The 26449-nt window shown below is 42.8% G+C and overlaps 1 protein-coding gene across 1 annotated transcript; it reads left to right on the top strand.

Moving 5' to 3' along the window:
- Positions 1-22518, top strand: LOC117049993 (transmembrane protein 68-like). Its single transcript, XM_033155234.1, has 8 exons — positions 1-90; positions 1578-1695; positions 8606-8956; positions 10256-10420; positions 14378-14568; positions 16439-16499; positions 16969-17108; positions 22207-22518. Exons 3-8 carry the CDS (start codon positions 8701-8703, stop codon positions 22309-22311), a joined length of 918 nt encoding a protein of 305 aa, XP_033011125.1. The 5' UTR covers positions 1-90; positions 1578-1695; positions 8606-8700; the 3' UTR covers positions 22312-22518.
- Positions 22519-26449: the final 3931 nt, after the last annotated feature.

The following is a 26449-nucleotide window of genomic DNA, read 5'->3' as shown; positions in this document are numbered from 1 at the left end:
ATGAAGTAGGACACTGCCTGGAAGGGACTCAGCAGCTTGCAAGGCAACATCTCTCTCTCTGGAAGGCCTGTGGTTTTTATCTGCCTTTTAGTAGGTTTTAAGCTGTTTTAATTGGTTTTAACTCTACTTCAAGTGATTCATGAAGTGACTAGGGAAGATTGGAAACGTGTATGTGTGTGTGTGGGGGGGGAGTTTTCTGGTTCTATTTGCCTTTTACATCCCATGGATATTTGTTTTTAATGTGTTTGTGACTGAATCACAGGCAAAGTACTGCATGACACAGCATTTTTGCAGATAAGGAATGTCAGATGCTTTACTAATGCTCAGAAATCTTGAGAAGCTGGTGATAAAGGATTGTAAGGAGGGAGTGAACAATACAGACATACCTTGGGTTGTGAACGCTGTGGGTTGCGCATTTTCAGGTTGTGGACTGTGCCGAACCCGGAAGTACCAGAACGGGTTATTTCTGGGTTTCAATGCTCGCGCATGCTCAAAACCACAGAATGTCATCACACGCATGCACAGAAGCACCGAATCATGTTGCGCATGTGGGTTGCGAACGCTGCAGGTTGCGAACGTGCCTCCTGCACGGATCACGTTTGCAACCCGAGGTATGAATGTAATGGTCAACAGAAGATTGCAAAAGAAACCTTAGAACAAACTAATCATGTCAAACAAATTAAACAAGGCAAACTATCAAATTACTTCTCCCCTGTTGACAAATCTTTCTTAAGGCAGGAAAATGCTACTCCTCTGTTACAAGGAATACCTCTCCTCTGTGAAAAGAGTGTAAAACAGACCACCATATATGTATGCAGACATTGCTCTGACTTAACTGACAAATGCATGCTGGACTTCCTTCACCTCCACCTGACAATATTGAACATGTACCGAATACCAGAGACCCTTTCATGTCAAAGCATGTCAACCTGGAACTTTTTTGCTCCTGATCAAGCAATGCAGACTGCAGGGGCAACTAGTGAAGAAGCTTTTCAACCAGCTGCCTGCAGTAAAATCAGAATGGCAGAATTTAATTTCAGTGATCAAACAGATCTCAGGATTTCAGTGATCAAACAGATGGTATTGGAGATCTCAGAAAATGCCTGGAGCACAAGAGACTGGTCAAGGTTATTGATTACTGAGGATGATTACTTGAGATTCAGTATTCAAACCCAGTAGTGTTAATGAAATCCTCATTTGCTATAGAATTAAAGAGTCACGTGCCAATTAAAAACCTTTTACTTATACAATAGGATTAAATACTGCAACAGAACATGTTATTAAGGTTATGTATTACACAACATACCGGTACATATTGTACCTGACTGGGAGGGAGAGACTGCCATCAAAGGGAGATAACACACTGTCACAGTTCCTACCTTTACTCTGTGACCCAATATGTCATTGTGCCATACGAATGCTACCGGTATTGTAGGTGTGACTCCATATTTCATGTTTAATTACAAATGGCCACAACTTCCAAACAGCAGGCTCACTAAGCCTTCCCTCATTTTCACAATGCCACGTCTCTTTATACAAATTTAGACACCCATCACAGTCTCTTTAAACCACTACAGAAACGGACGTGTTTCAATACAGCTGGAAATTAGTCCATGATAAAGTGCACCCAACAGGACTTCTGGTGCTTCTACAGAGTGGTGACTGAAGCAAAGGCAATTTAGACTCACCAGGAATGTAAGTAAAAAAAAATAATTGTTTATAGATTCATTGGAATGTAGAGTTGGAAGGCGTGCCAAGAATAATCTAGTCAACGTCTCCTCGTAGCTTAGCAAATGTGCTATTAGTTGTGTTAATTTTCAGTTCCTGTAAGGTGAAATTTGGGTTTTCATAGCTGTGCAAAGAGAGGTGCTTGAACGCTTATGGTTTTTCAACTGAGAAGCAGAAATTTAATTCCTCCATATCATACGGCAATTATAGGCACAAAAGCCTTCTTGCATCAAAACAGCTATGATATCAAGCCCAGCCTGTCGAGCAGCGTAAATTAATGAAGCAGAGTCTTCTTCAGTAAGAGAATAAAAGCTTTACTGAATTAAAATAAACTTGTTTGCAAATAACAGCATAATGAACAGAAGATTAAACTAGCTTCAGAACATAAACAGAGTTTCCATTGAGCACAAGCTAGGCAGAGCACAGGCTCCACCACACATACACTGAGACACACAGACACTGAGTCTGTGTGCAAGCAGATACAATACTTATACAGAGAATGAGTCATCCTCAATATGAGCCACAGTGATTCAGCATGCTAAATGATTCTGGGGCTTTTCAGCATTTCACAACATTTCTAGACTCCTTTACTGCTTCTGCTCTCAGATACCTTTGCCACATGACACAGCCCCCCCCCTTTGCCAATTTATCATTCTTTAGTTGAAAGATGTAGTGAAAATAGAGCAGAATAAAAAAATGCAATTCAACTATGTGAAGCTAACAGGTTTTCAGGTGATTTAGTAATTTGTAGAGAAATATGCAATGAATGAGTATTGCGCGGCCAGGCGGAGTCCCCCAAACCCCAGGGCAGCCCCTGAGTGAAATAATGACATGTGACAACCTTCTATGGGATTAAATTGGCCATAACTTTACTAATATTCAGATGTAGGAAGACCTTGGCTCAGGCATTGGGCATTTATCCTTCCCAGCCCCCCAGCCGGGGTTCTGGGTAACTTCAGGGTTATCCAGCATGAGTGGGGAGTGGGCTAGTCTGGAGAACATATGTTCAAGCAGATAGCCCCCCCCGTTTGCCGCCGCTGGAGGGGGAGGGCAGTGACGACCCTGGGCGTATGGTCAATGCCTCCCCCTGAGATCCCTTTAATGGGAACCCTGTTATCGCCACCGTAATGGGGGAGGGGGTCACCGCCCCACACACCCTATCTTGTAGATGACTAAAGGATTCTGCCCAAGGCCTGCAACCGCCAAAGTTGTGATGAATTGCTACAGGAAAGGTGAAACCTGCCAATGCAGGGAAAGTCCTTTCCGGCCCTTCAACAGCGACCTTGTCATAGCAGCGCCTGCGTGCCTGTGTGGCTGTGGAGAAAAGGTGGTTAAACCTGCAAAATAAGGGTCAATTGAGGGAGTGGAGGGTGGGGAAGCTCTGAATCCAACAGCTGCTTCCCAGGTATGACTCAAGTTCTATTGTGTGTACTGTATAATCCCTCCTTCTACCTGGCCAATCCCCCTGGCAACACCTCCCCAGCCAGGATTGGGCGGCTGCTAGAGTAGGTGGAGTCCACAGGTATCTGACCTGGGAAGGTGATGCCAGGACCAACTACCAGGAGCTGCACCGTGATCCAATGGGGCTACTCGCGACCACGCAAAAGGCGCACCCCATTTGATGTGGGGGAACGCTCATTGTGGCATGGTCCCCCATTACCCATGTGGAAAGAAGTTCTAGAGGTAGGGTTTGGTTTCCAGAGGTAGAATCCAATAGCATTGGCTCTCACCTGGCAATCCCACATCACATCCCCAGAAAGAGGCACTTTGTAGTGTATCCCAAAATGCTTCCAGGCTTCAGCTCACCATTCTCCCCACCCTCCTTGTTGGGTGCTGTGTATGGGCCACAGAAGTTCAGTCAAGTGGTTAGGCTCAGTATAGGAAACAACTGTGTAGCAGAGATAGCTTTTACTTTGGGGGCAAAAACACACACGCTATATATACACATTCTTTGCAGTTGTTAGTGTTATGTATTGATTCAAGGGTTATCATATCTGTATTACTATTGTCTGTATTCACATTAGGGGAAAGTAACTGCCTTCCTGTTCCAGAAGGAACAGCTAGTATTGGTTCATTCAAGTTGCTGCATTTGGATCCTCAGTCTTATTGGTTCCCACCAAAAGGCAGCTTTGTGATTGCTTGAGATTGTTCCCTCCAAAATGTATCCTTTCTAGCCAGTCTTCTGTCCCTATAAATGTAGCTTCCCTCTCCTCAGTCCCCCAGTCTTGTTTGCCTGAATAAAGAGTGTTACATGAAGAAGCTCTCTCCTGCCTGCTATGTCAGAGAGCGGAAATCACTTGCTGAATCACTATCCCCATGCTACTACAACTGGCAACGAAGGTGGGATCCGGAATGCTGAGGAGCGGTTAAACGCAGCCCTGCCTCAGAGTCCGGAATGCAGCAGAGAACAAGACTCACTGTGCAGCTGAGAAGACGACCCTGCCCCTTGGAGAATGGAGAGTCCAAGGGTATTGGAGCCCTTACAGCCATCAGAGCCCCACACATGGGAGGACTACGCTGAATGCTTTGAGTTCTTCGCGGCGGCTCAAGGGATCATTGATGCCAGCAAAAGAAGGGCCACATTCCTGAGTTACTGTAAGCCCGAGACCTTCAAGCTGGCCAAGGCATTGCTCGCTTCAGCTATGTGCTGGACGTGCAAAAAGACGGGACACATCGCCAGGGTCTGTAGATCAGCGACGTCAGAAGCAACAGGATCACCTAGATCGGCGTGTCGCAGACCACCCACCGCAACTCATCTTTTAGAGGACTGCAACTACGTCACAGAGATCAATGGGAGGACCATGCAGTTCCCAGCGCAAGGCAAGGCACATGTGAAAGTGAAGATTGAGGGTCAGCCGTGCATCATGGAGGTGGACTCCAGATCTGGATTCACCATCGTGTCGGACCAGACCAGGAGGGCATTCTTCCCCGGGGGTAAGTTTCCCTCTCTGGAGCCCTTCCCGGCAACCTTGCAATCATATACAGCGGGCCACGTCCACATTTTGGGAATGTGTGCCATGAAAGTACAGCTCCAGGACAAACAGGCCGTGCTCAAACTGGTGATTGTGACTGGTTCCCCGTCCTGGGACTGAGTATAGCCGGGCTTAATTCTATCCAAAACTCCCTTAAAACGAGCGAGGCATTATGCAAGGAATTTACTGGATCCTTTCATAGGAAACTGGGTTGTTATAAAGGGCCCCCAATTGACTTTGAGCTGGACCCCAGGGTAGCCCCAATCCAATTCAAACCGAGGCAAGTGCCGTTTGCACTGCAACCCAAGATTGAGGCGGAACTGGATAAATTGGTCAAGCAGGGAGTTCTCTCACCTGTGTACTCTGCTAAGTGGAAGACTCCAATCGTCACACCCCTTAAAGCAAATGGGGAAGTCAGGATCTGTGCAGATTACAAATGTACTATCAATAAGGCACTCAGGGGAAACTCATATCCCATTCCAGTCGTCTCACAGCTATTGGCAAAACTGGCTGGGGGCAAGGTTTTCGCCAAAATTGACCTAGCACAAGCTTACCAACAGCTGCCAGTAACCCTGCAATCAGCGGAAGCACAGACTATCATAACACATAAAGGGGCGTTCAGAGTTAACAGATTACAGTTTGGAGTTTGTGTGGCCCCAGGGATTTTTCAAGGGCTAATGGAGCACCTGTTAAGGTGTCTGCCTGGGGTCTTGCCATTTTTTGATGACGTTCTGATTGCTGGGAAAGACCCCCAGGAACTGGCTGAGCATGTCCGTGTAGTGTTACTCAAGTTCAAGGAGGTGGGGCTGCAACTGAAAAAGGAAAAATGCAGTTTTGGGGTGCCAACTGTGGACTTCTTGGGGTTCAAAATTGACACAGCAGGCACCCACCCCGTGGATGCTAAAATTAAGGCCATCATCGAGGCACCACGCCCACAGAACAAGATGGAGTTACAGTCATTCCTGGGGCTTATTAAATTTTATCACTCATTCTTACCCCAGAAAGCTTTGGTAGCTGAACCATTGCATAGATTATTGCAGAAAAAGAATGTGTGGCATTGGGCTCAGGTGCAGCAGAAGGCTTTTGACTCCTTGCAAGCAATGCTGACTAGCAGGGGCATCCTTGCTCATTATGATGAGTCAAAGCCGCTGGTCCTGGCATGTGACGCCTCTCAATACGGGCTGGGGGCTGTACTGAGCCATAGGGAACCGGATGGGTCACAAAAGCCCATCTCTTTCTATTCCCGTACGTTGTTGCCCACGGAGCGCAACTATGCTCAAATTGACAAAGAGGCACTGGCAATTGTGGCAGGAATCAAAAAGTTCCATGACTATGTATACGGTCGCCATTTCTCCATTGAAACGGACCACAAGCCACGGTTAGGGTTGTTCAACCCGAACAAACAAACGCCGCAAATTCTCTCCCCCAGAATGTTGCGCTGGTATATATTCCTGAATGGGTTCCAGTACACCCTGACCCATGTGCCGGGGAAAAGGTTGTGCCACATTGATGCACTGAGTCGATTGCCCCTTCCTGGTGTGACCAATGCGGATCCTGCCCCAGCAGAACACATTATGATGCTAGAAATGCTCCCCAGACCCGCTGTAAAGGCTACTGAATTAGCTGAGAGAACGAGGAAAGATGCCCTTCTCACCCATGTGCTAACATGGCTGGGAAGGGGGTGGCCAGGTGGCCCACATGAAGAAAAATTCAGGCCTTATGCAACAAGGCAGCACGAGTTATCCCTGCATAAGTGGGAGACAGGGTGATCATCCCAGCACCACTGAGAAACAGGGTTCTTGAGACACTTCACATGGGACACCCGGGAATGGTCAGGATGAAGTCGCTAGCCCGATGTTATGTGTGGTGGCCTGGGATGGACAATGATGTTGAACAATGGGTGCGAACTTGCAAGGCATGCCAAGAGGTACACTCAGAAGTGGTCAGAGCACCGGTCCACTGGTGGGAGCAGTCCTGGACCCCCTGGAGCCGGCTGCACTTAGATTTTGCTGGGCCATTCCAAGGGAAGGTCATTTTGGTTATTGTTGATGCATATTCCAAATGGTTAGAAGTAGCTATGGTCCCCAGCATGTCATCAACTGCAGTAATTAAGGAGTTGAGACAGCTGTATATGACCCATGGGTTGCCCGAGACCATCGTATCAGATAATGGAGCAGCTTTTGTATCCCAAGAATTCAGAGCGTTCTTGGCTGATAACTTCATAAGAGGGGTCACATCAGCTCCCTTTCACCCATCCTCCAATGGGCAGGCTGAGCGCATGGTAAGGACAGCCAAAGGATCCATTGCGCGCTTAATGGAGGGTGACTGGTCGGCTCGCATCACACAAATGTTCTTTTTGCAGCATGCGACGCCGTGTACTGCAACAGGAAAGTCGCCAGTCGATCTGCTCCTAGGTAGAAGGCTGGTAACGGTGCTGGATTATGTCCAGCCAGATAAAATGCCAAACTGCAATTAGAGAGCACCCCCCAGGCTGAGAGTGACACAACAAGGTATCTCACTCCTGAAGATCTGGTCTGGGTGAAAAACTATGCACGAGGGACTTTCGGCTGGGACGAGGAGCCGAAAGGAGACGGGATTCAGCCCTCCGGGGAGAGTCCGGTTTCTGGCGAGGAAAGGGGGAGTTTGCAGGGCGCTGCAACCCCCCCCCCAAACCCCAAAAGGATTGTTTTGGGTACCCAGCAGTGCTGAGGAGGTCTCTCCGCCACCGTTAAAACCTCCCATTTGGGAGGCAGGAAGGTTGGCGAGATTGAGGCGCCGGCACGGGTCGCCATTTTCTGCTCGCGAGAAACGTAGCCTCAGGTCTCCACGGCTCTACAACTGACTCTCAAGTAAGAAAAAACAACCCGAATTGGACTTTTAAAAGGTGGGTGAACATTTAATTGGAACAAAAATTCAGAAGACAGCGGAGTTTAAAAAGGAGGTCAGCCCCGACTGTTCCCCAGTCTTGTTTGCCTGAATAAAGAGTGTTACATGAAGAAGCTGTCTCCTGCCTGCTATGTCAAAGAGCGGAAATCACTTGCTGAATCACTATCCCCACGCTACAACAGTTAAAAAAAGTCTTCACTCTCTGGAGACAAGATAGCATTTCAACTAATAAAGTACTTGCTGAGGCAAACTCCACACAGCAAATGCAAAGTCCAGTGGCTAACAATGTCCTGCAACTGCCAGAGTTCTCTCAGTCGAGAGGTCCTTATCGTTGTGAGATTCATTCCCCGTGTGCAGTCATGGGTTTTTCACATGACTGGGTATGTGTTTTGATTCCACAGAGTGCGAAGTGCGAAGTGATGGAAGACAGGATGTTTTGTCTTACTGTGTTTCCCTGAAGTAGGACTATTTTCCTTTGTTCTTTCTCTTTGCTGTCTGATGCTAGAGACAGAGGGAGCCATGTTGAAGTGCTCCAGCTGTGTATATATGTAATAAAGTAGGTTAGCCAACATGCTGAGTTGCTGTGGTCTGTTATGCAACTGTGCAAACCTCTGAGGATGCCTAAGAGTGTTTTGATGTACTCCCACATCAATCACTATGATGTCTGGGGGATGAAGAAGCCAAGAAGCTCCCAAAAGATCACCCAGGAAGGAGGGAACATGCCAGTCGGGCATGTGTCTCTGCCAGGGTTCTACTTGTGAGTAGAGTCCGTTTCCTGACACTCTACACTTCAGCCATGAAATGAAACCAGCCTGCTTTACAAACAAACAAATGATGATCATACATTAGGCCTACTAATTTTGTACATCCCCACAATGAATGTTAGAAAAACAATATGTCTACTTGGCTAGTTACAGTGGGAAAAACTTAGAAGATATTAAATAGTATGTGATTTCATGTAACCATTAATGCTCTGGAGTGACAGTTCAAACTGATGTACTGCATTTTCTGTTTTCCAGGTAAACAGTGGGGGAGAAAGCATCAAAACTGAGGAAAAATTCACTTGATTTATTTGTTTCACTGGCATACACTTCGTGCTTCAGACCAGGAAACCATGAGCTGGATTAGTTTTACCTATTTGAAAGAATACCTGAGCTCTGTGAATCACCCCCTGTGGTTATTCCTGCTTCCAATTTTGATTTATTCATTATGGTTATATTTTTATTTTGTTGGCTGTACTATCTCATTTTTGTTCTATGCTTACAAGAAGATGAATAACCACCAAGAAAATGATTTTTCTAGCAAATTTTGGGACAAGCCAAAGCATGCTTTCGCTCAATTTATGGAGCTAGTTGGAAAGATATGGCATGGTGAGTACATGTTCCTTTAATACCAGTAATTCCACATTATGAACCAGTATAATTTCTTAGGACTGAGCATCAGAATTTCAGGTTTGAAGCATTGGAACAATAGTTGCCAAAGTGCATCAGGACTGGACCTCTAAACCCACCTCAAGGTCACAACAGCTAGAAGTTCCAGTTGGCTCCATAAGGATCAAAACAAAGGCATTGATATTTATATATGTAATAAACAATGATAAAGAATTTTTTTATGAGGCATGAAATCAAGACATATTACAGAAGAAAGAGTCATTTGGTGGCTGCATAAATACCATACATTTAATCAAATTTAAAGCATGCCTCCTCTCCAAAAGAAACCTGGAGAATGTTGTTTACACCGCACAGAGACACAATTAGCAAAGCCCTTTTAAAATAGTTTCATGGATTGTGGAAAGAGAGAGAGATTGGCTTTAAGTGTGTAGTGGGTACACAGCCAATGTGATTAATTGTATAGTGAGACTTTGAGGGTGCGATTTCCCTGAGCATGATAAACCACAAGGTAGCTCTGAAACATAAACGATGGAATTTGCCAGCACAGGATGTGGTGATGGCTACTGCTTTAGATGGACACTGCGGGAAACAGGACAGTGGACTATAGAGGCCTTAGGCCTGATCAGCAGAACTCTTCCTATATTCTGAATGATTTCTAGAGGACTCATATTTCTTTAGGAGTTGATGTACAAATCAAAAATACACTACTAAACCCAAATCTGTAACTACTTATGACATGATTAAGGGTGCATCTGTCGTCGCAACAGCTTGGTATAAAGTGACTCAGAAAAATGGTCTGAAGATGCCTGAAGTTGGAGCTCTTAGGGAGATGGGATAAATGTACTCCAGGCCTGCGATAGCTCTTTCCCAAAGCAATCCTGTGGAGAAGGGTAATACTGCCCTTAAAATAAAATTTAAAAATCTCCAAAACATTTATCATAATAATACATAAAGCTAAAAGTAGATTAAAACAGAAAATAGCTTAATCAAAGACTGGGCAAAGCTGTTTCTATCAGCGCCTCGAAGAAAGCAAGGAAGGAATTTCTCCGTGAGAGGAGAAATTCCCTTTCCCGCCATTAATTCTGGGATAAACACAGAGAAAGTCCTGTTACATGTGGATGACAAGCTAGTATTCAGCAAGCTGGAGGATATAGCAGAGCTTTTTACCTAAATTTCAGTTTTTTGAACCACATTGATTTTCTCCAGTAAAACATTTCAATATTTTATTTACCTTTCAACAAAGTAATATTTATTTTTCTCATTTTGTATTATTTTTAGGTTATGAAATTGTTGGCATGGAACATCTCCCTAAAGGACCAGCGATAATTATTTATCATCACTCAGTTATTCTTGTCGGTTATACCTTATTTGTGACAAAAGTTTATAAAGAGACAGGGAGACTGTGCCATTCAATAATTGATCATGCCCTGTATGGGATTCCAGGTAATTTATTTATATTTAAATTATGTATTTTTACATAAAACATGTGTTAAATCAGACATAAAACAATGCTCTCTAAGATATAAAACAATGCTCTAATACGTGCTGCCGAGAATGACGTTTTTGTTTCAGACAATCCCCATACTCAAAGGAACAGCAATATTTAAAGATTGGCAAAGAAAAATCTCTAGATTTATTTGGCAAGGGAAAAAACCCAGAATTCGATTTAAATTATTGACGGACATTAAAGACAGAGGAGGGTTTGCATTACCAGATTTGAAATTGTATTATGAGGCAGCATGCCTCTGCTGGATAAAAGAGTGGATGATACTAAAAAATACGAACCTATTAGACTTAGAGGGCCACGACAACAGATTCGGTTGGCACGCTTACTTATGGCAAGGTAAAACTAAAGTCCATAAAGGATTCGGAAACCATATATTCAGGAAAGCCCTTTATGAAGTGTGGGAAAGGTATAGGAATTTACTAGAAAGGAAAACTCCGTGGTGGTTTTCACCATTAGAAGCTATGTCTCTCAAAAAAACATACATGAATGAGAAATTGCCAACATATGAAGTATTGCTTAAAAAAGATGGAGAAAAATGGAAAATTAGACCATATGAAGAAGTAAAAGAATATGCAAACGATTGGCTACACTATCATCAAATAAATGAAATGTTCAGAAATGATTTAAAGAAGAATGGTTTTGACGATGCTAAATCTAAATTTGAAAGGGAAATATTAAATAATAATCATAAAACACTATCAAAAATGTATAAGATATTGTTGGAGTGGGAATTAAAGGATGAGGAGGTAAAGTCGGTTATGGTAAGCTGGGCAAAAGATTTTGGCTACAATATTATGATGACGGATTGGGAAAAGCTGTGGCGAGAAGGGATGAAATTCACGGCATGTAATGCGTTAAAAGAAAACATATATAAAATGATATACAGATGGTATATAACCCCAGCAAAATTGGCAAAAATGCATAAAGGAGACAACAAATGCTGGAAATGTAAAGAAAGTGTGGGAACTTTCTATCATGCGTGGTGGGAGTGTAAAAAAGTTAAAAATTATTGGAATGAAATATATAATGAAATGAAAAAAATATTAGGATATAATTTTGTCAAAAAGCCAGAATCTTTATTATTAGGCATCATTAATATAGGAATTAAAAAAGAAGATATAAAACTTTTTCAATATATGGCTACAGCAGCCAGAACATTAATGGCTCAAAAATGGAAACAGGACATATTACCAACGAAAGAGGAATGGATTTTGAAAATGGCAGATTATGCGGAGTTAGATAAAATGACAGGGAGAGTCAGAGAACAGCGAGATCAGAAATTTATTGAGGATTGGAAAAAATTTGCTAATTATCTGAGAAAAAATACACAAGTGAATACGTTAGTAGGATTACAGGAAGCTTTGTAGCAAAAAATGAATATTGTTGTATGATGAAATAACAGAGACGATATTAATTATGAAAATTAAAGCAATAATATTTGGAATAAATATAAAAACAAAGAAACGATATTGTGAAAACCAGAACGAAGGGTTGAGGGAAGTCCAGACCTTGAGAGGTCAAAATATAGAAATGTTTAATAGAAAAGAATTGTAAATATAATGTATGTTTGTAAATCCTGAATAAAAAGATTATGAAAAAAAAACAAAAAAACAATGCTCTAATATATAAAACAGTGCATCAGGCAAGCAGGTAAAAACCACAGATAACTAAAATGGCAGCAGCAGGTGAAAAATTAAGTTTATTTCTCATCAAGCCCCTGAAAGTAAGACAGATTGAATGCAGGATGAATAATTATTTCCAATTCATTCTTTTTTCAGGGTGTTTTTCAACATTAAACACTCCATAAGGAGGACTCAGGGCACAGTATTTTTCCCCTCGTTTAATTTTTAATTTTTATTAATCAAAATACACACTTACATATACATACACATACACATAGAACAAATACACTTTACACACACCTACACATATAGATCTAATTCCAAATACATTTTCATCCATGTATTTTTATTACAAAAACTCTTTAAAAATATTGGTTCATTCTAGCCTTCTGATCGCTTCAGTAAGGCTGAATTTATACATAATCTCATCCTTGGGCTTCCCACTTTATCTCTTCATTAAATTAAACGTTAAACATGTTTTCAATATGTATATTTTCATGACTCGGCCCTGATGTTGCTCTTTTTCTATTTCTATTTCCTTTTCCTTTTAATTTCTTTTGTGTGTTTTTTTTAGTATTCTTTTTATCATTTTTTATTTTTATTATTGCTGTTCCAATTCTTGGTAAGACAGGAGCTATTCCAAGATTATAACTGTATTAGTATTGCACCTTTTTTAAAGATATTGTATAAAATCATTCATAAAATCATTCCATTCCTTTATGAATTTTTCCTTCGGATTGTCTTTTATTTTCTCTGAAAGATATGCCAGCTCTATAAATTCTAGCGTTTTGTTAATCCAGTCCTTTTTACTGGGTACTATTGCACTTTTCCACTTTGATCCTATTAAAATTTTCGCCGCTGCTGAGGCGTATAAGAAAAAATTTCTCATCCTTTTTGGTATTTCTCAGGGCACAGTATTATGAAGAAAAGGTCATATTTATTTAAGTATAACAGCCTACAGGATCTCTAAATCAAAATAAACTAGCCAACTCAAAATACAGTTAGGCAGGAGGAAACAGGTCAAAACAAAATCATTCCTGGGAGCTGGTATCACCAACCACGAAAATTCTACATTATTATTCCATATTATCTTCGTCAGTATGCTAAGGAGTTGCTTTGATGTCATGAAGAAATGCATTCTATAATTTTGTGAGATTTTTTGAATAAATCTTATCAGGTTTTATAGAGAAATATATAAAACTTAATATCAAATATATTTCCCCTTTTTAATCCATACTAAGACTTTGCTCTAAATACAATAAAAACATAAAGAGAAAGTGGAGAGGTGGGGAGGAATAAAGAGAGAAACAGAAATAGAAAAGATGATAAACAGAGGAAAATAAAATTCAGAAGAAAGGGACTTCAGCTAAGCTAAGGAAAAGAGCAGAACCCCATGGCTTTCATGGCAACCCCAGCCCATTAAACAATGGTCAATCAAGCACTCCCATGCACAGCTTTTATGCCCCATGAGACACTGGAAGCAAACGCATGTGGCATCTTTGTTGCACAGTGTTCATGGCCCTCCACTGCCCCCCCATCATCAAACAGCAGCCACACCAGGAAACTATGAAACCACACATAGGTCAATTTTAAAAACAAAACAAAACAAAACAAAACAAAACAAAACAAAACAAAACAAAACAAAACAAAACAAAACAAAACAAAACAAAACAAAACAAAACAAAACAAAACAAGTGATATCGGAGCCCAAACAGGCCCAGTAACACAGAGAGCTCTGTTGGGGGGCATTTCACTGGGTAATTTAATGGAGCATCTAACCTCCTGTCTGGCTGAAAAGATGGGCTTCTGCTGGTGGAGGCAGGTTTCCAACAGCATGGGTTCCTCTCTGTTCTCTCTTTCTGTGTGTAACTGTCTATGTGTGAGTGTCTGCTGTATCCAAAACCCAAGCAGCCTATAGGGTTTGAAGACTTGGATTGTCCAGCAAGGCACTATTGGCTGTATTTTTATCATGATGCAAACTTGAATATCAATCTGTTGTACTACAGACTTGACTGGAGGAACACTTGTCCAAAAGGTGCTCACCTCAGCACTCAACTTCACTCTGTGTTCTCCCCCCCACCCCGAAAAAAGGCTATTGCCAGAAAATGTAAGCAAAAGCGGAACTAGCACAAAGTCCCCCTTCCATGAAATCCTCGTTGATCCATAATAGAGCAATATCTTTGGAATAATGACGCTTGTATAGTATCCACCCTATTTCCTAAATAATAGTTATGTAAAATGCGTTTTTCTATTTGGGGCTTACTTTTTCAGGGCTGAAGATGTTTTATGATGTGATCTTTTTGAGAGATTTCAAGAAAGATGAATGTGTGGAAATTCTGAAGAAAGGCAATTTATTGGGCATTGCACCTGGTGGAGCTAGAGAAGCAAACTTTAGCGATGACTACAGCTTAATGTGGGGTAAACGCACAGGTTTCGCCCGGCTAGCTTTGGAGGCAAAAGTGGTGAGTGATCTTTGGGCAATTTGCATTGTCTTCACAATGGCCGCTCCCCACATTAAATGGGGGGCGATGTTTGCGTGGTAGCGTGCTGCCCCCTGAAGTCCTGGGCGACACCTGGTAGTTTGGCTGGCTGCGCCCTCCTCCAGAGGGAGACCTGGGGTCTCCGCCTACCCAGTTAACTGTCCAATCCCGCCTGGGGGAGGCATGGCCAAGGGATTGGCCAGGTAAGGGGAGGGACTGGAGCCTTATTTGCCCCTATGGGTTCCCATGGTTGTGCCTGGTGAGAAAACATGGAAGCAGAAAAGACACCTGAGGCTTCTGGCTTCAGAGAGAGAAAGATTTATTTTCTGCATGCAGAGGTACCTGCGGTGTTCAGAGACAGCCAAGCAAGTACAAAACTAGTCAATTTTCAGACAGTTCTTCTAGACAGTTCTCTGGCTCTCCCCACCCCAGTATCTGCCTCTTGTACATCCTTGTCCATTTAAGGAACATTTCCTGTTGTACATTTCCTGTTGTACATATAGGGCAAAAGGACATTTAGCCCTGAGTTGGTTCATGTGCACTCCAGCAAGGCCATCCTATCTGTGACCTAGACAATTCCTCTCTGTGCAAGGACAGTTACTCTCTGTGCAAGGTCTACTACTGTTATCTCCAGACTCTTAGTCATAGCTTGCCAGAAAGAAGTATAATGCAGATCAAAGTTCACAGCTTTACAGAGAGGTTTCATAAAGAAAAGCTTAACAGAGGCACTTTTATACTTCTGGACTAACAATACATTCAGGTAAATATATACAGGTTAGCTAATTAACCCTTTCAGGACTACCCAGCCCACACAATAGAGTGTAGCTTACCTGAAAAGCAGCAGCCGGCTCCACCCTCCACTTCCTCAATTAACACTTACTTTACAGGTTAACCTTTTTTCCACAGGCACACAGGTGCCCAGAAAGGAATTTCCCTGCATTGGCAGGTTTCACCCTTCCCATAGCAATTCGTCACAACTTTGGCAGTTTCAGGCCTTGGGCAGAATCCTTTAGTCATCTTCCTAAATGGGGGGGGGGGCGTGGGGCGGTGACTCCATGCCCCCAGTGTGGCGGCGATAACAGGGTTCCCCGTTAAAGGGGTATTGGGGGAGGCATTGTCCATACGCCGAGAGGTTGTCATTGCTCTCCCCCACCAATGGCAGAAAAACGGGGGGGGGGGGCTCTCTGCTTGAACATATGTTCTCCAGAGCTAGCCCAATCCCCACACATTCTGGATAACCCTGCAGTTTCCCAGATCCCCGGCTGGGGGCTGGGAAGGATAAACGCCCAATGCCTGAGCCAAGGTCTCCCTACATCTGAATCTTAATAAAGTTGTGGCCAATTTTAATCCCATAGCACATTGTTGTGTGTCATTATTCTGCTCGGGGGTCGCCTAGGGTTTGGAGGACTCTGCCTGTCCGCGCAATTATCCTGGATATGATGTATTGTGTTGACATCCTTGATTTAGCATTCTCCATAGCCAAGGATGGCAAATATCCTGTTTTGGGGTCAAATGATATCTGGAGAGCCATGACTTCCCCACCTCTGCTTTTTTTAAAAAAGCTACTGAGATCAATAATGTTTAATAATAAAAATGGCTGTTGCCCCCTTTTTTCTCTTCAAATCCTGAAAATCTGGGGGACAGCTTGTGAAGTTTCTTCATCTGAGATATTTGAATAGATATTTTGAAGCAATATAATTTTGTAATTTGTGACTTGCTTCTCATAATAATCCCAGGTGTGAAGCATTCTTCTTTGTCATTAAAAAAATAAATAAAGGTGGGGTGGTCAGGACGAAGTAATTATCCACTTCTCGCCTTTCTTTCATTTTTGTTTCATCTTTCATTCTTCCAGCCCATCATTCCAATATTTACACAAAACAGTTGTGAAACATACAGGACCTTTGGAAAGACAAGTGAGTTAAATATCTTATGTTTCTTGGTTGAGCAAAAGATCCAGTTTCAGGCAATATATGTTTTAATAATAGACTATGATTTTTTTAAATAAACCATAAAATCATCTATGGCCTACCTACTAGCAGAGTTAATTCCATGGACACTTATCTGTGCTGCCTGCCTCAGCATTGAGTAAATATTACTTTGTTTAGTTTTCTATTAGATTTAAAACAAAGAAATAATCTATAAAAGTGGTAGGAAGCCCAATATGCACAGGAACAGAGCAGGAAACAAACCATATTCTGCAGTCTATTGTACAACTTGTGACTCCAATTGCCAATTGCTGAGAAGAGCCGATTGAATATGTTGTATATATGTTCCCAAGCACTCATATTATTTAACTCTTCCTCCTTGGGATGGATTGATTGCAATTGATTAACAGAATGCTAACTAAGGTCCAATTTGATATGCGGTCGCTTTCTTTTACAGGGCTGACAAAATGGCTGTATGAGAAAACTCGACGTGTACTCCTTCCCATATATGGAGGGTTTCCAGTGAAATTGAGGACATATATTGGAGAACCCATCCCATATGATCCAAATATAACTGCCACAGAGCTGGCTGAAAAAGTAAGTGAACTTTATACTTGGAAATACAAAAACATAATAATTTTTCCTATTATTTTTCCTCCTCTTTCAGTTCTAAATTGTATTCCACACACTGACTTCCTCAGTCTATGCAACCAGAGCTAGGCTTCATTATATATACTTTTGTACATTATTTTCATCACTCAGCATTTCCTTTCCTTAACTTGTTGATTTTTAAACTTGTTGAGTCAGAGTTTCAATATGTGTGCAACCATGCATTGCACCAAGCCCAGAAATGACCCCAAATTGTCACATTTTTAAAGTGGGTGGGGAAGGGGGAGTTGGTAGGCCCTTTCAGTGGTATTTCAGATATACAGTTGTACCTCTACTTACTGTCAGGAAATGGCCTCTACTTACAGGTAGAACCCTGGGAGAGACACATGCCTGACTGGCATGTTCCCTCCTCCCTGGGCAATCTTCAGCCCCCAGTTGTTTATTTTTGTGGGTGTGCAGGGGTTGATTCTTTGGTTGCGTGTCAAGACCCCGGAACCACTCCCTCAAAGAGGAATAAAAACACCAAGACACAGGATATAAGGTTAATATTGTTGGGCAAATTTTGGCCACAACTTTATTAGTTACAGAATGTGAGCGGTATTAGCTTAGGCATTGAGTAGACTCCTGCCCATTGTGCAGGAAGTCTGGTAAGGGTAAACCACTGGTAGGGGGAGCCCCGTCAATACAAACCAACTCAAGCTCCCCCCTGGGTTCCCAAAGGGGTTGTGGCATGGCCCTAGCCCCGCCCCGGGCTTTGGATATGATCCACACCCCCGGATTCCTTTAATGGAATACCCTTAAGCTTTTCCTGCAATGCAGGAAAAGGCACCATGATACACATATGGTGGAATTGCCCCAACATAGTCTGATTTTGGGAAACTGTATATAACGAGATGAAAAGAATGTTTAAATAATCTTTTAAAAAAAACACCAGAAGGTTTCCTACTGGGAATAGTACCAGACAGTTTAAAGAAGGAAGATAAAACATTATACTTATATGCAACAGTAGCCGCAAGGTTACTGATAGCAAAAAATTGGAAAAGTGGAGCAATCCCAACAGAATGGCTCGCCAAACTTGTAGAATATCACAATATGTCTAAAATAATGGAAGAAATTGGAAGGACCACAAAAGAAAGGGCAGACAAAGATTGGAAAGCATTCAGAGGATACTTGAAAAATTATGTTGAAAAGTTAAATCTCCTATTATAATGAACAAGTTCCGTTATAACTATTGGATATTAAATAAGTTAGACAACAAAGGGGAACTGTAAATAAACAAGAAATTGGAATAATAGTGTGTTAGAAGAAAGAAAGAGGAGAAACAGAAAGAAATTATAGCTGAGTTGACTGGAAGTCATGCACAGGGTGGGGTGTGGGGTGTTGGAAGGTGGTGGGTAGAGTGTGATGAAGATAAGGAAAGTATGATGGAGTGTTTGGTTTTTAAGATGTTGAAAAATGTCTGTAGGTTGTGTATGTTTTGTCGGAAATATGTGTATGTATTATAATTTGAAACAATAAAATAAAGTATTTTTATTTATTTTAAAAAAAGGAATACCCTTAAGCTTGGAGGGGCAGGCGATGGCCAGGCCTCCCCTCCCCCATCATAAGGTCACCCAATGCCTAACTGCCACAAGAGCCCAAAAGGCTTGCTGCTACATACCCTCACAACTGCAACCAATACTTCACGCCCTCTGTTATGTTGGCCAACCAGATGTCATTTCCCCAGTCTGAAAGGTGTACGCCATCATCTCGAAACAATGCCAACTTGCTGTAAACTTTTGGCATCTCCAGCAATTTGGTGACCCTCATTTTTACATTTTTGATAGTTTCGAGGGGGTGTGGTGCGTCTCTCTAAACGCGTCTCTCTAAATGCTGCAACCAAATAAGAGTCATTTTCGGGAAGTTCAGAGCCATATAGTCCAAGCCCTTTTTGATATTTGAAAGCAAGTCCACACCTTTTCAACTCAATCATTTTCACCCAGCTGCAAGACCAAAGCAGAGGAAATGGCCTACACACACGTAGGACCCTGGCAGAGACACATGCCCGACTGGCATGTTCCCTCCTTCCTGGGCGATTGTTTGGGAGCTTCTTAGCCTTCCTCAGCCCCCGGACATCATAGTGATTGATGTGGGAGTACATCAACACATGCTTAGGCATCTGCAGACCACAGCAATTCAGCATGTTGGCTAACCTACTTTATTACACATATACACAGTCGGAGTACTTCAACATGGCTCCCTCTTTCTCTAGCATCAGACAGCAAAGAGAAAGAACAAAGGACAATAGTCCTACTTCAGGGAACACAGTAAGACAAAACACCCTGTCTTCCGTCACTTCCCACTTTGCACATACCCAGTCATGTGAAATACAATAAACCCATGACAGCACACGGGGAATGAATCTTCCAACAACCTCCTCCGATTCTTGCACTGTGCTGCAGTCATCTGTCATCAGTGTAACTGCAACAATCATACAGACATCATTCACACAGTATACCTCTGTATCACCCGTTCCAACTTTGGGCCTTATCATCTTGCACTTCTGACTAGTCTTGGTGTCATAACCCTTCTGACTATCAGGAAAACACACATCTGGCTTTGTTGGGACTCGAACCCTAGCCTCATTCCTCTCTGAGGAATCGGTGTTGGCACACACATCCTCTGGACGTGGTCCAGCTTCCTTCTCCAAGGAAACAGTGTCTACCCTTAGAGCCTTTGGGCGTGGTTTCCCGTCCTTCGTGGACAAACCCTGTACCCTTTTCAAGACTCTGGGTTTCAAGACCTGTGTTGAGCCACGAACCACAGCGAAAACTGCAACAGCTGTGTTAGCAAACTCCTGAGCATACCTGGTGAGCCTTTCACCCTTTGTAGCTCCTCCTGACTTGTGCACCTGATGCATCTCCTCCACTGTATCAGTGGAACTCACCTCAGTGCATCTGCCGTTTATGACAGCAACAGACTTACTATATAAGCCTCCAGCAATGGGGATGCCAAGGAAAACACACAGATTTCCTTCCCATTCAGCACTGCACTCAACATCCCTTGTGAATAAAATCAGCTCAGTATGAGGCCTTAGTACTCTCTACATGCCATCATACCACAGGAAGAATCTATGCTTCCTATCTCGTAATGTCTCAACCCACATGTCAGACCCATCCATTTCTGGTACACTTCCGGGTCTGCGGAGGCTCATGCGCATGTGCACAAGCTATTTCCAGCACTCTGTCAACCCGAAAGTGTGCCGGAAATGATGTTTGTGCATGCACACAAACTATTTCTGGTGCTACGTCGACCCGAAAGTGCACTGGAAATGACGCTTGCGCATGCACACAAGCTATTTCCGGCACTCTGTCGACCTGAAAGCATGCAGGAAATAGTGTGTGGGCACGCGCTCCCCCGCCCTCCAACACGCCGTGTGATCGGCACTGGAGGAACTGGCCCAAGGCCAGGTAAGTTTGGTGACCCCTGGTATAGTGCATGCAATCTTATTTGGGGGGTCAGCTAGCAAAAAAATCATCAAGATAATGCGTCATGCCAGACAAACCTGTTTTAAAATGCAGGGCCCAATCCAGGAAAGTGCTAAAAGTCTAAAAGGCAGAGCAGGCAACTGTACAACCCATAGGCATCCATTTGTCTATGTAATAAGATCCCTCAAACCTAAAACCTAGCCATCGAAAGTCACTAGGGTGTACCAGAAGAAGGCGAAAAGCCGATTCAACGTCGCATTTTGCAAGTAGTGCCCCCCTACCAAAAGTCCCCACCCCCAGAGGGGAGTGGGTGGCCACACGGTCCACCACAACTCCTCCGCACAGGTAAGTGGAGCGGATTTGTCCTGTGATTCCCTTCTTTTATTTCACATTGTTAAGATGCATTACATTGTCATTTGTCATTTGACAGTGGTGTGGTTTGTTTGCTCCTACCACATTGAGTCTGTACAGCAGAGAAAGTTGGAGAGAGAAATATTAGTTTTACTGAGGCATTATTGTGTTAAGGGTACTCTTGGGGGACCTGCCAGGGTAGTATGCCTGGTAGGACTTGCATAGGTCCTCTTAGGCCTGGTACATGCATTTTGGCTGAACACTGCAAAGCAGGGTCTGAGTGAGCATTCTGGGTTTCATGCTCAAGGTTCAATAAGCAAGGAGACAGTAATTTCCTCCTTATCCTTTGCTGGAGAGCCAGCTGAATATGCCTTGGGATTGGGACAGATGGTTCCCTACCACAACTAGCTAAAATCTTCATCTGCTTGTACTTCCTGAATTCAATTGGCTTAGCTAACTTGGTCTGCAGTTCCTCCAAGTAGTTACAAAAATACATATAACCACTACACCAATGTTTAGTCTCACGAGTCATCTTTGTGGGTGAGGGGGACAACTGCATGAGTCTATTTTGCAGTACAGTGAAATACAGTACTTTTTTCCAAAAAAAGTTTAAGGATACTCGCATTTTGACTCAAAAAAATAATAATCACCATTTTATAGTTCAAATCAGGAAAAATAAATACAGTGAATGGACAAAAGTACAAAATATTCACAAAATGTTTAGCGGTATGCATCCCCCTGCATCCCCCCAGGAAAAAAAAAGCACTGGTGAAATATAACCCAATAGCATTTCTTCAGGTTTCCTTACATGGCTGAATGTAACAACCATGTAGGCAAACTACTGTGTACAAAGCAGCCCAAAGTACATACTGTAGGCTAGACTGTTTCTCTGCCATTCTCATGGAATGCTCTGGGTAAACATAAAGACAAAGGAATGGATTCACGGAGAGATGAGGAGTTTTGTAGTGCCGAACCCTCCATGCTGAAAAAGTTGCTCTTGAGGATTGAGGGACAAGGACTCTCATGCAAGACATCTCTGTATTCAAATGACTGGATTTACATTTACAGCACTGTCCCTCAAAATAAATTCACTTTCTTATCCTGGAAAGAATTTGCAGATGTAGCTGGGGGGGGGGGAATAGTATTCTGGCTGCTAATCATTCTGATTCCTTTAGCTTTTTCCTCATGGATATTTATAACAGTGAATATCTATTTTGCAATATATTTCGACAATATAATGTATTCCTTTTTTCTTTTCTTTTCAACAGACCAAGACTGCAATTGAAAATCTTCAGAATAGACACCAAAAACTGCCAGGAAATATGTTAAGAGCTCTTTCAGAGCGATTCGATAAGCAATACAAAGCTAACTAGTCTATATAAAACAGTTGCAATGTTTCTGATCATGTGTCCATAGTAGAAAACTAATAATTATGCAATTAAAGCTAAGGTAATGTACATAGAATTGTGCTGGATTGTGTATGAGTTATTTGGAAGGGTGGCTAGTTCAGCACCTGCTTTGCATGCAGAAGGTCCTAGGACTGGAAGACGTACAGGTGCTGTCTTGCCCTATCTTGCAGGACTCCCAGAATGCCTCTTTGGGGGAATTACACTTGTAGAGCCAGAACCAAAGAGTATAATGGGAGGATGGGTGTTTAACAGAAACCCAAAATAATGTTACACCTGAAAGAGTAATGCCTATAAATCAGCTGTATTAAAACAGTGACATTTCTTTTATGTTTGCAAAAGGCATGTTCTGCTTCTTATCTGTTCTTATTTCCAAACAGGACTTTATACTAGGTTATTAAGTCCCATGGGGGAGTGAATCCAGCAATGGAGTCTGGATTCCTGCCACCCCCTAAGTTCCCCTGTGGCTGGGTACAGTTCTCATGTTTCTCCATGCGAGGGGCACTTCTCAAAAGGGGGATTTAATGTTTGAACTTCCAGTTTTGATTACCATTAATGTCTGTTTGGACCACAATCTTTACTACCTTTCTATTGTCTGAAGTGACTGGACCTGATGTCTTCCAGTCTTAATCCTCAAACCCTTCCACCTCCACAAATAAGTCCCAATGGCTTTCTTTTTAGTAGTTAATAAAAGGTAAAGGTAAAGGTACCCCTGACCATTAGGTCCAGTCGCAGATGACTCTGGGGTTCTGGCGCTCATCTCACTCTATAGGCCAAGGGAGGTGGCATTTGTCCGCAGACAGCTTCCAGGTCATGTGGCCACCCTGACTAAGCCACTTCTGGCAAATAGAGCAGCGCACGGAAACGCCGTTTACCTTCCTGCCAAAGCGATACCTATTTATCTACTTGCACTTTGACATACTTTCGAACTGCTAGTTTGACAGGAGCTGGGACCGAGCAACAGGAGCTCACCCCATCGTGGGGATTCTAACCACCGACCTCCTGACCGGCAAGCCTTAGGCTTTGTGGTTTATTAAAAATTTTACTTAAAACATACAAATAAACACGACTACATTAACAACATATAAAAACATTACATATCAGTTAGGAACTGGTAAGTGAAAGAATCTTGGGGGAAATGAACAAAAAAATCAGATTAAAATACATAGGATTCACCTCCACCACTGCTGCTCTTGAGTGGTATAACATAATTCAGCCTGAACTGTCTGGATATTTCCAACAATCCAAGTGTGCCACTAAGACGTGCTTTTCGGTTTGTTTTTAATTCGTTTGTATACTGTAGGCTGTGTCCTCCTTCAGTTTTTCGTTGGAGAAGGGAGATTAAAGGACATCGTACATGCTCAAATGGTGGCTGCCACCACAGCAATTCAGTGGACAAGGTAAAAAATGTAGATATAACAGCTCAGATCAGAGTCAAATGGCACCTTAAACCTATGTTATAGTCACCACAAAGATATGTTTGGCACATTTAAAAAACAACAGCAAGACTGTAAAGCAAATGAAGCCAAGATGGAAGATCCAGCTGAAGATGGAATGAATGCTGTCTACAAAAGACAATTTATTTTAAAAACACAGAAGCAATCAAGTGGAAAATCAGTCTGGAAGAGATGTGACTGCAGTTTCATTCTAGCAAAAGTAAAAACTAAAACTCTTTTATTTAGAGGGGGTAGTTTGTCAATACCTGTATCTTTATAAATGTGTGAACAACTTAGTGTAGAGAATTTATTTGGTTCCTTTTGCAATTTGTGGTATTTTGAGGATTGTAAAAAAAAGGTCATGATCCCTGGATGGTTGCATCCATCAAAGGCGACTATGGGGTTGCGGCACTCATCTCGCTTTTCAGGCCAAGGAAGCTGGCATTTGTCCACAGACAGCTTTCCGGGTCATGTAGCCAGCAAGATTAAACTGCTTTTGGAGCAATGGAACATCGTGACAAAAACCAGAGCACACGGAAACGCCATTTACCTTCCCACCGCAGTGGTACCTATTTATCTACTTGTGCTGGTATGCTTTCAAACTGCTAGGTTGGCAGAAGCCAGGACAGAACAACGGGAGTTCACTCTGTCGCACAGATTTGAACTGCTGATCTTCCGATCAGCAAACCCAAGTGGCTCAGTGGTTTAGACCACAGCGACACCCGCATCCCTACAACGGAGGGTTGTAACCAGGCATAGCAAAGCAGGTCATACAGGGAGCACAGTGGGACTTAAGTTTAGGCATGCATACGACAGTAACACCCAGTGAACTTCATGGCTGAGTGGGGGTTTGAACCTTGGTCTCCCACTAGTGCTGGGAGATAACTGGTTTTCAATATTGCAATATATCACCAGCTAAACATGGCAATATATTGATATATCACGATATCTGAAACAAGGAAGGAATTACACAGAAGCAAACAGGACAATGCCCTGGCAACTGCTACTACTCAAGGGTCTAAAACTGATAAATGATGATATCATCAATCACCTCATGGTCACTTTCAGCAGCAGGCAAGCCAAAATGCATCCAAATGAGACTTTTGGTTTGGGGCTTAGCTACCAAATGGCGGGATTCAGGATAATCCAAAGTACGATGGTGAGTCATTGTGAATACAAATAATCTGGGGCTGCCAGACTGCCAGCAGGCCTTCTAGGTGGCAGAAGTGGCAGAATTATCAACCGTGGGGGGAGGGGGCAGAAGCAGCGGCAGCCTGGAAGCAGTGGCAAAATAATGAGCAGCCTGCTAAGCCTTGTCATTTGTTGTTGTTGTTGTTCAGTCGTTCAGTCGTGTCCGACTCTTCGTGACCCCATGCACCAGAGCACGACAGGCACGCCTATCATTCACTGCCTCCCGCAGTTTGGCCAAACTCATGTTAGTAGCTTCGAGAATACTGTCCAACCATCTCATCCTTTGTCGTCCCCTTCTCCTTGTGCCCTCCATCTTTCCCAACATCAGGGTCTTTTCCAGGGAGTCTTCTCTTCTCATGAGGTGGCCAAAGTACTGGAGCCTCAACTTCAGGATCTGTCCTTCTAGTGAGCACTCAGGGCCTATTTCCTTGAGAATGGATAGGTTTGATCTTCTTGCAGTCCATGGGACTCTCAAGAGTCTCCTCCAGCACCATAATTCAAAAGCATCAATTCTTCGGCGATCAGCCTTCTTGATGGTCCAGCTCTCACTTCCGTACATTACTACTGGGAAAACCATAGCTTTAACTATACGGACCTTTGTTGGCAAGGTGATGTCTTTGCTTTTTAAGATGCTGTCTAGGTTTGTCATTGCTTTTCTCCCAAGAAGCAGGCGTCTTCTAATTTCGTGACTGCTGTCACCATCTGCAGTGATCATGGAACCCAAGAAAGTGAAATCTCTCACTGCCTCCATTTCTTCCCCTTCTATTTTGCCAGGAGGTGATGGGACCAGTGGCCATGATCTTAGTTTTTTTGATGTTGAGCTTCAGACCATATTTTGCGCTTTCCTCTTTCACCCTCATTAAAAGGTTCTTCAATTCCTCCTCACTTTCTGTCATCAAGGTTGTATCATCAGCATATCTGAGGTTGTTGATATTTTTTCCGGCAATCTTAATTCCGGTTTGGGATTCATGGCAGTGGGCAATTCAAAAAACCTTGTTTTCTTTCTCCTCCCTTGCCCACCTGTTTGATAGTACAAGGTTGCTGTTTCTTTCTTTCTAGTGTAAAAGAGGCAACACGTAGACTGATGAATGATGGGCACAATTATGTCTTTATAATTTGCAGCGAAGTAATAATAGCTGTACAATCTGAGTAGCTAAATACATCCGGTGAGACAGCGTTCCGGATAAATCCACTGTTTCGATTTGGTCTTCTTCAGTATATCACTTATGTACATACATCTTCTCTGGAGCAACGGTCATCCCCATATGTAACCACTACTCTTTATTTCTTTCTGTCTTGTTTAACCAGTTTTTAATTGTATACTTAGACAGTCTGTTTAGATCCACTGTTATCTTTCATTGGGAGGTTGGGTTTGAAATACTAGGAGGGGAATATCATTGTTTAAATTCCACAGACACCTTCACCCAGGTATGGCTCCCTTTTGTTACACACACAGCTCAAACTGACAACAGTGATAG

The sequence above is a fragment of the Lacerta agilis genome, chromosome 7, assembly GCF_009819535.1.
Source record: "Lacerta agilis isolate rLacAgi1 chromosome 7, rLacAgi1.pri, whole genome shotgun sequence".
In the NCBI taxonomy this organism is placed as follows: Eukaryota; Metazoa; Chordata; class Lepidosauria; order Squamata; family Lacertidae; genus Lacerta; species Lacerta agilis.
The sequence above is the reverse complement of the archived record's forward strand: the minus strand, read 5'-3'. Positions and strand labels throughout refer to the sequence as shown.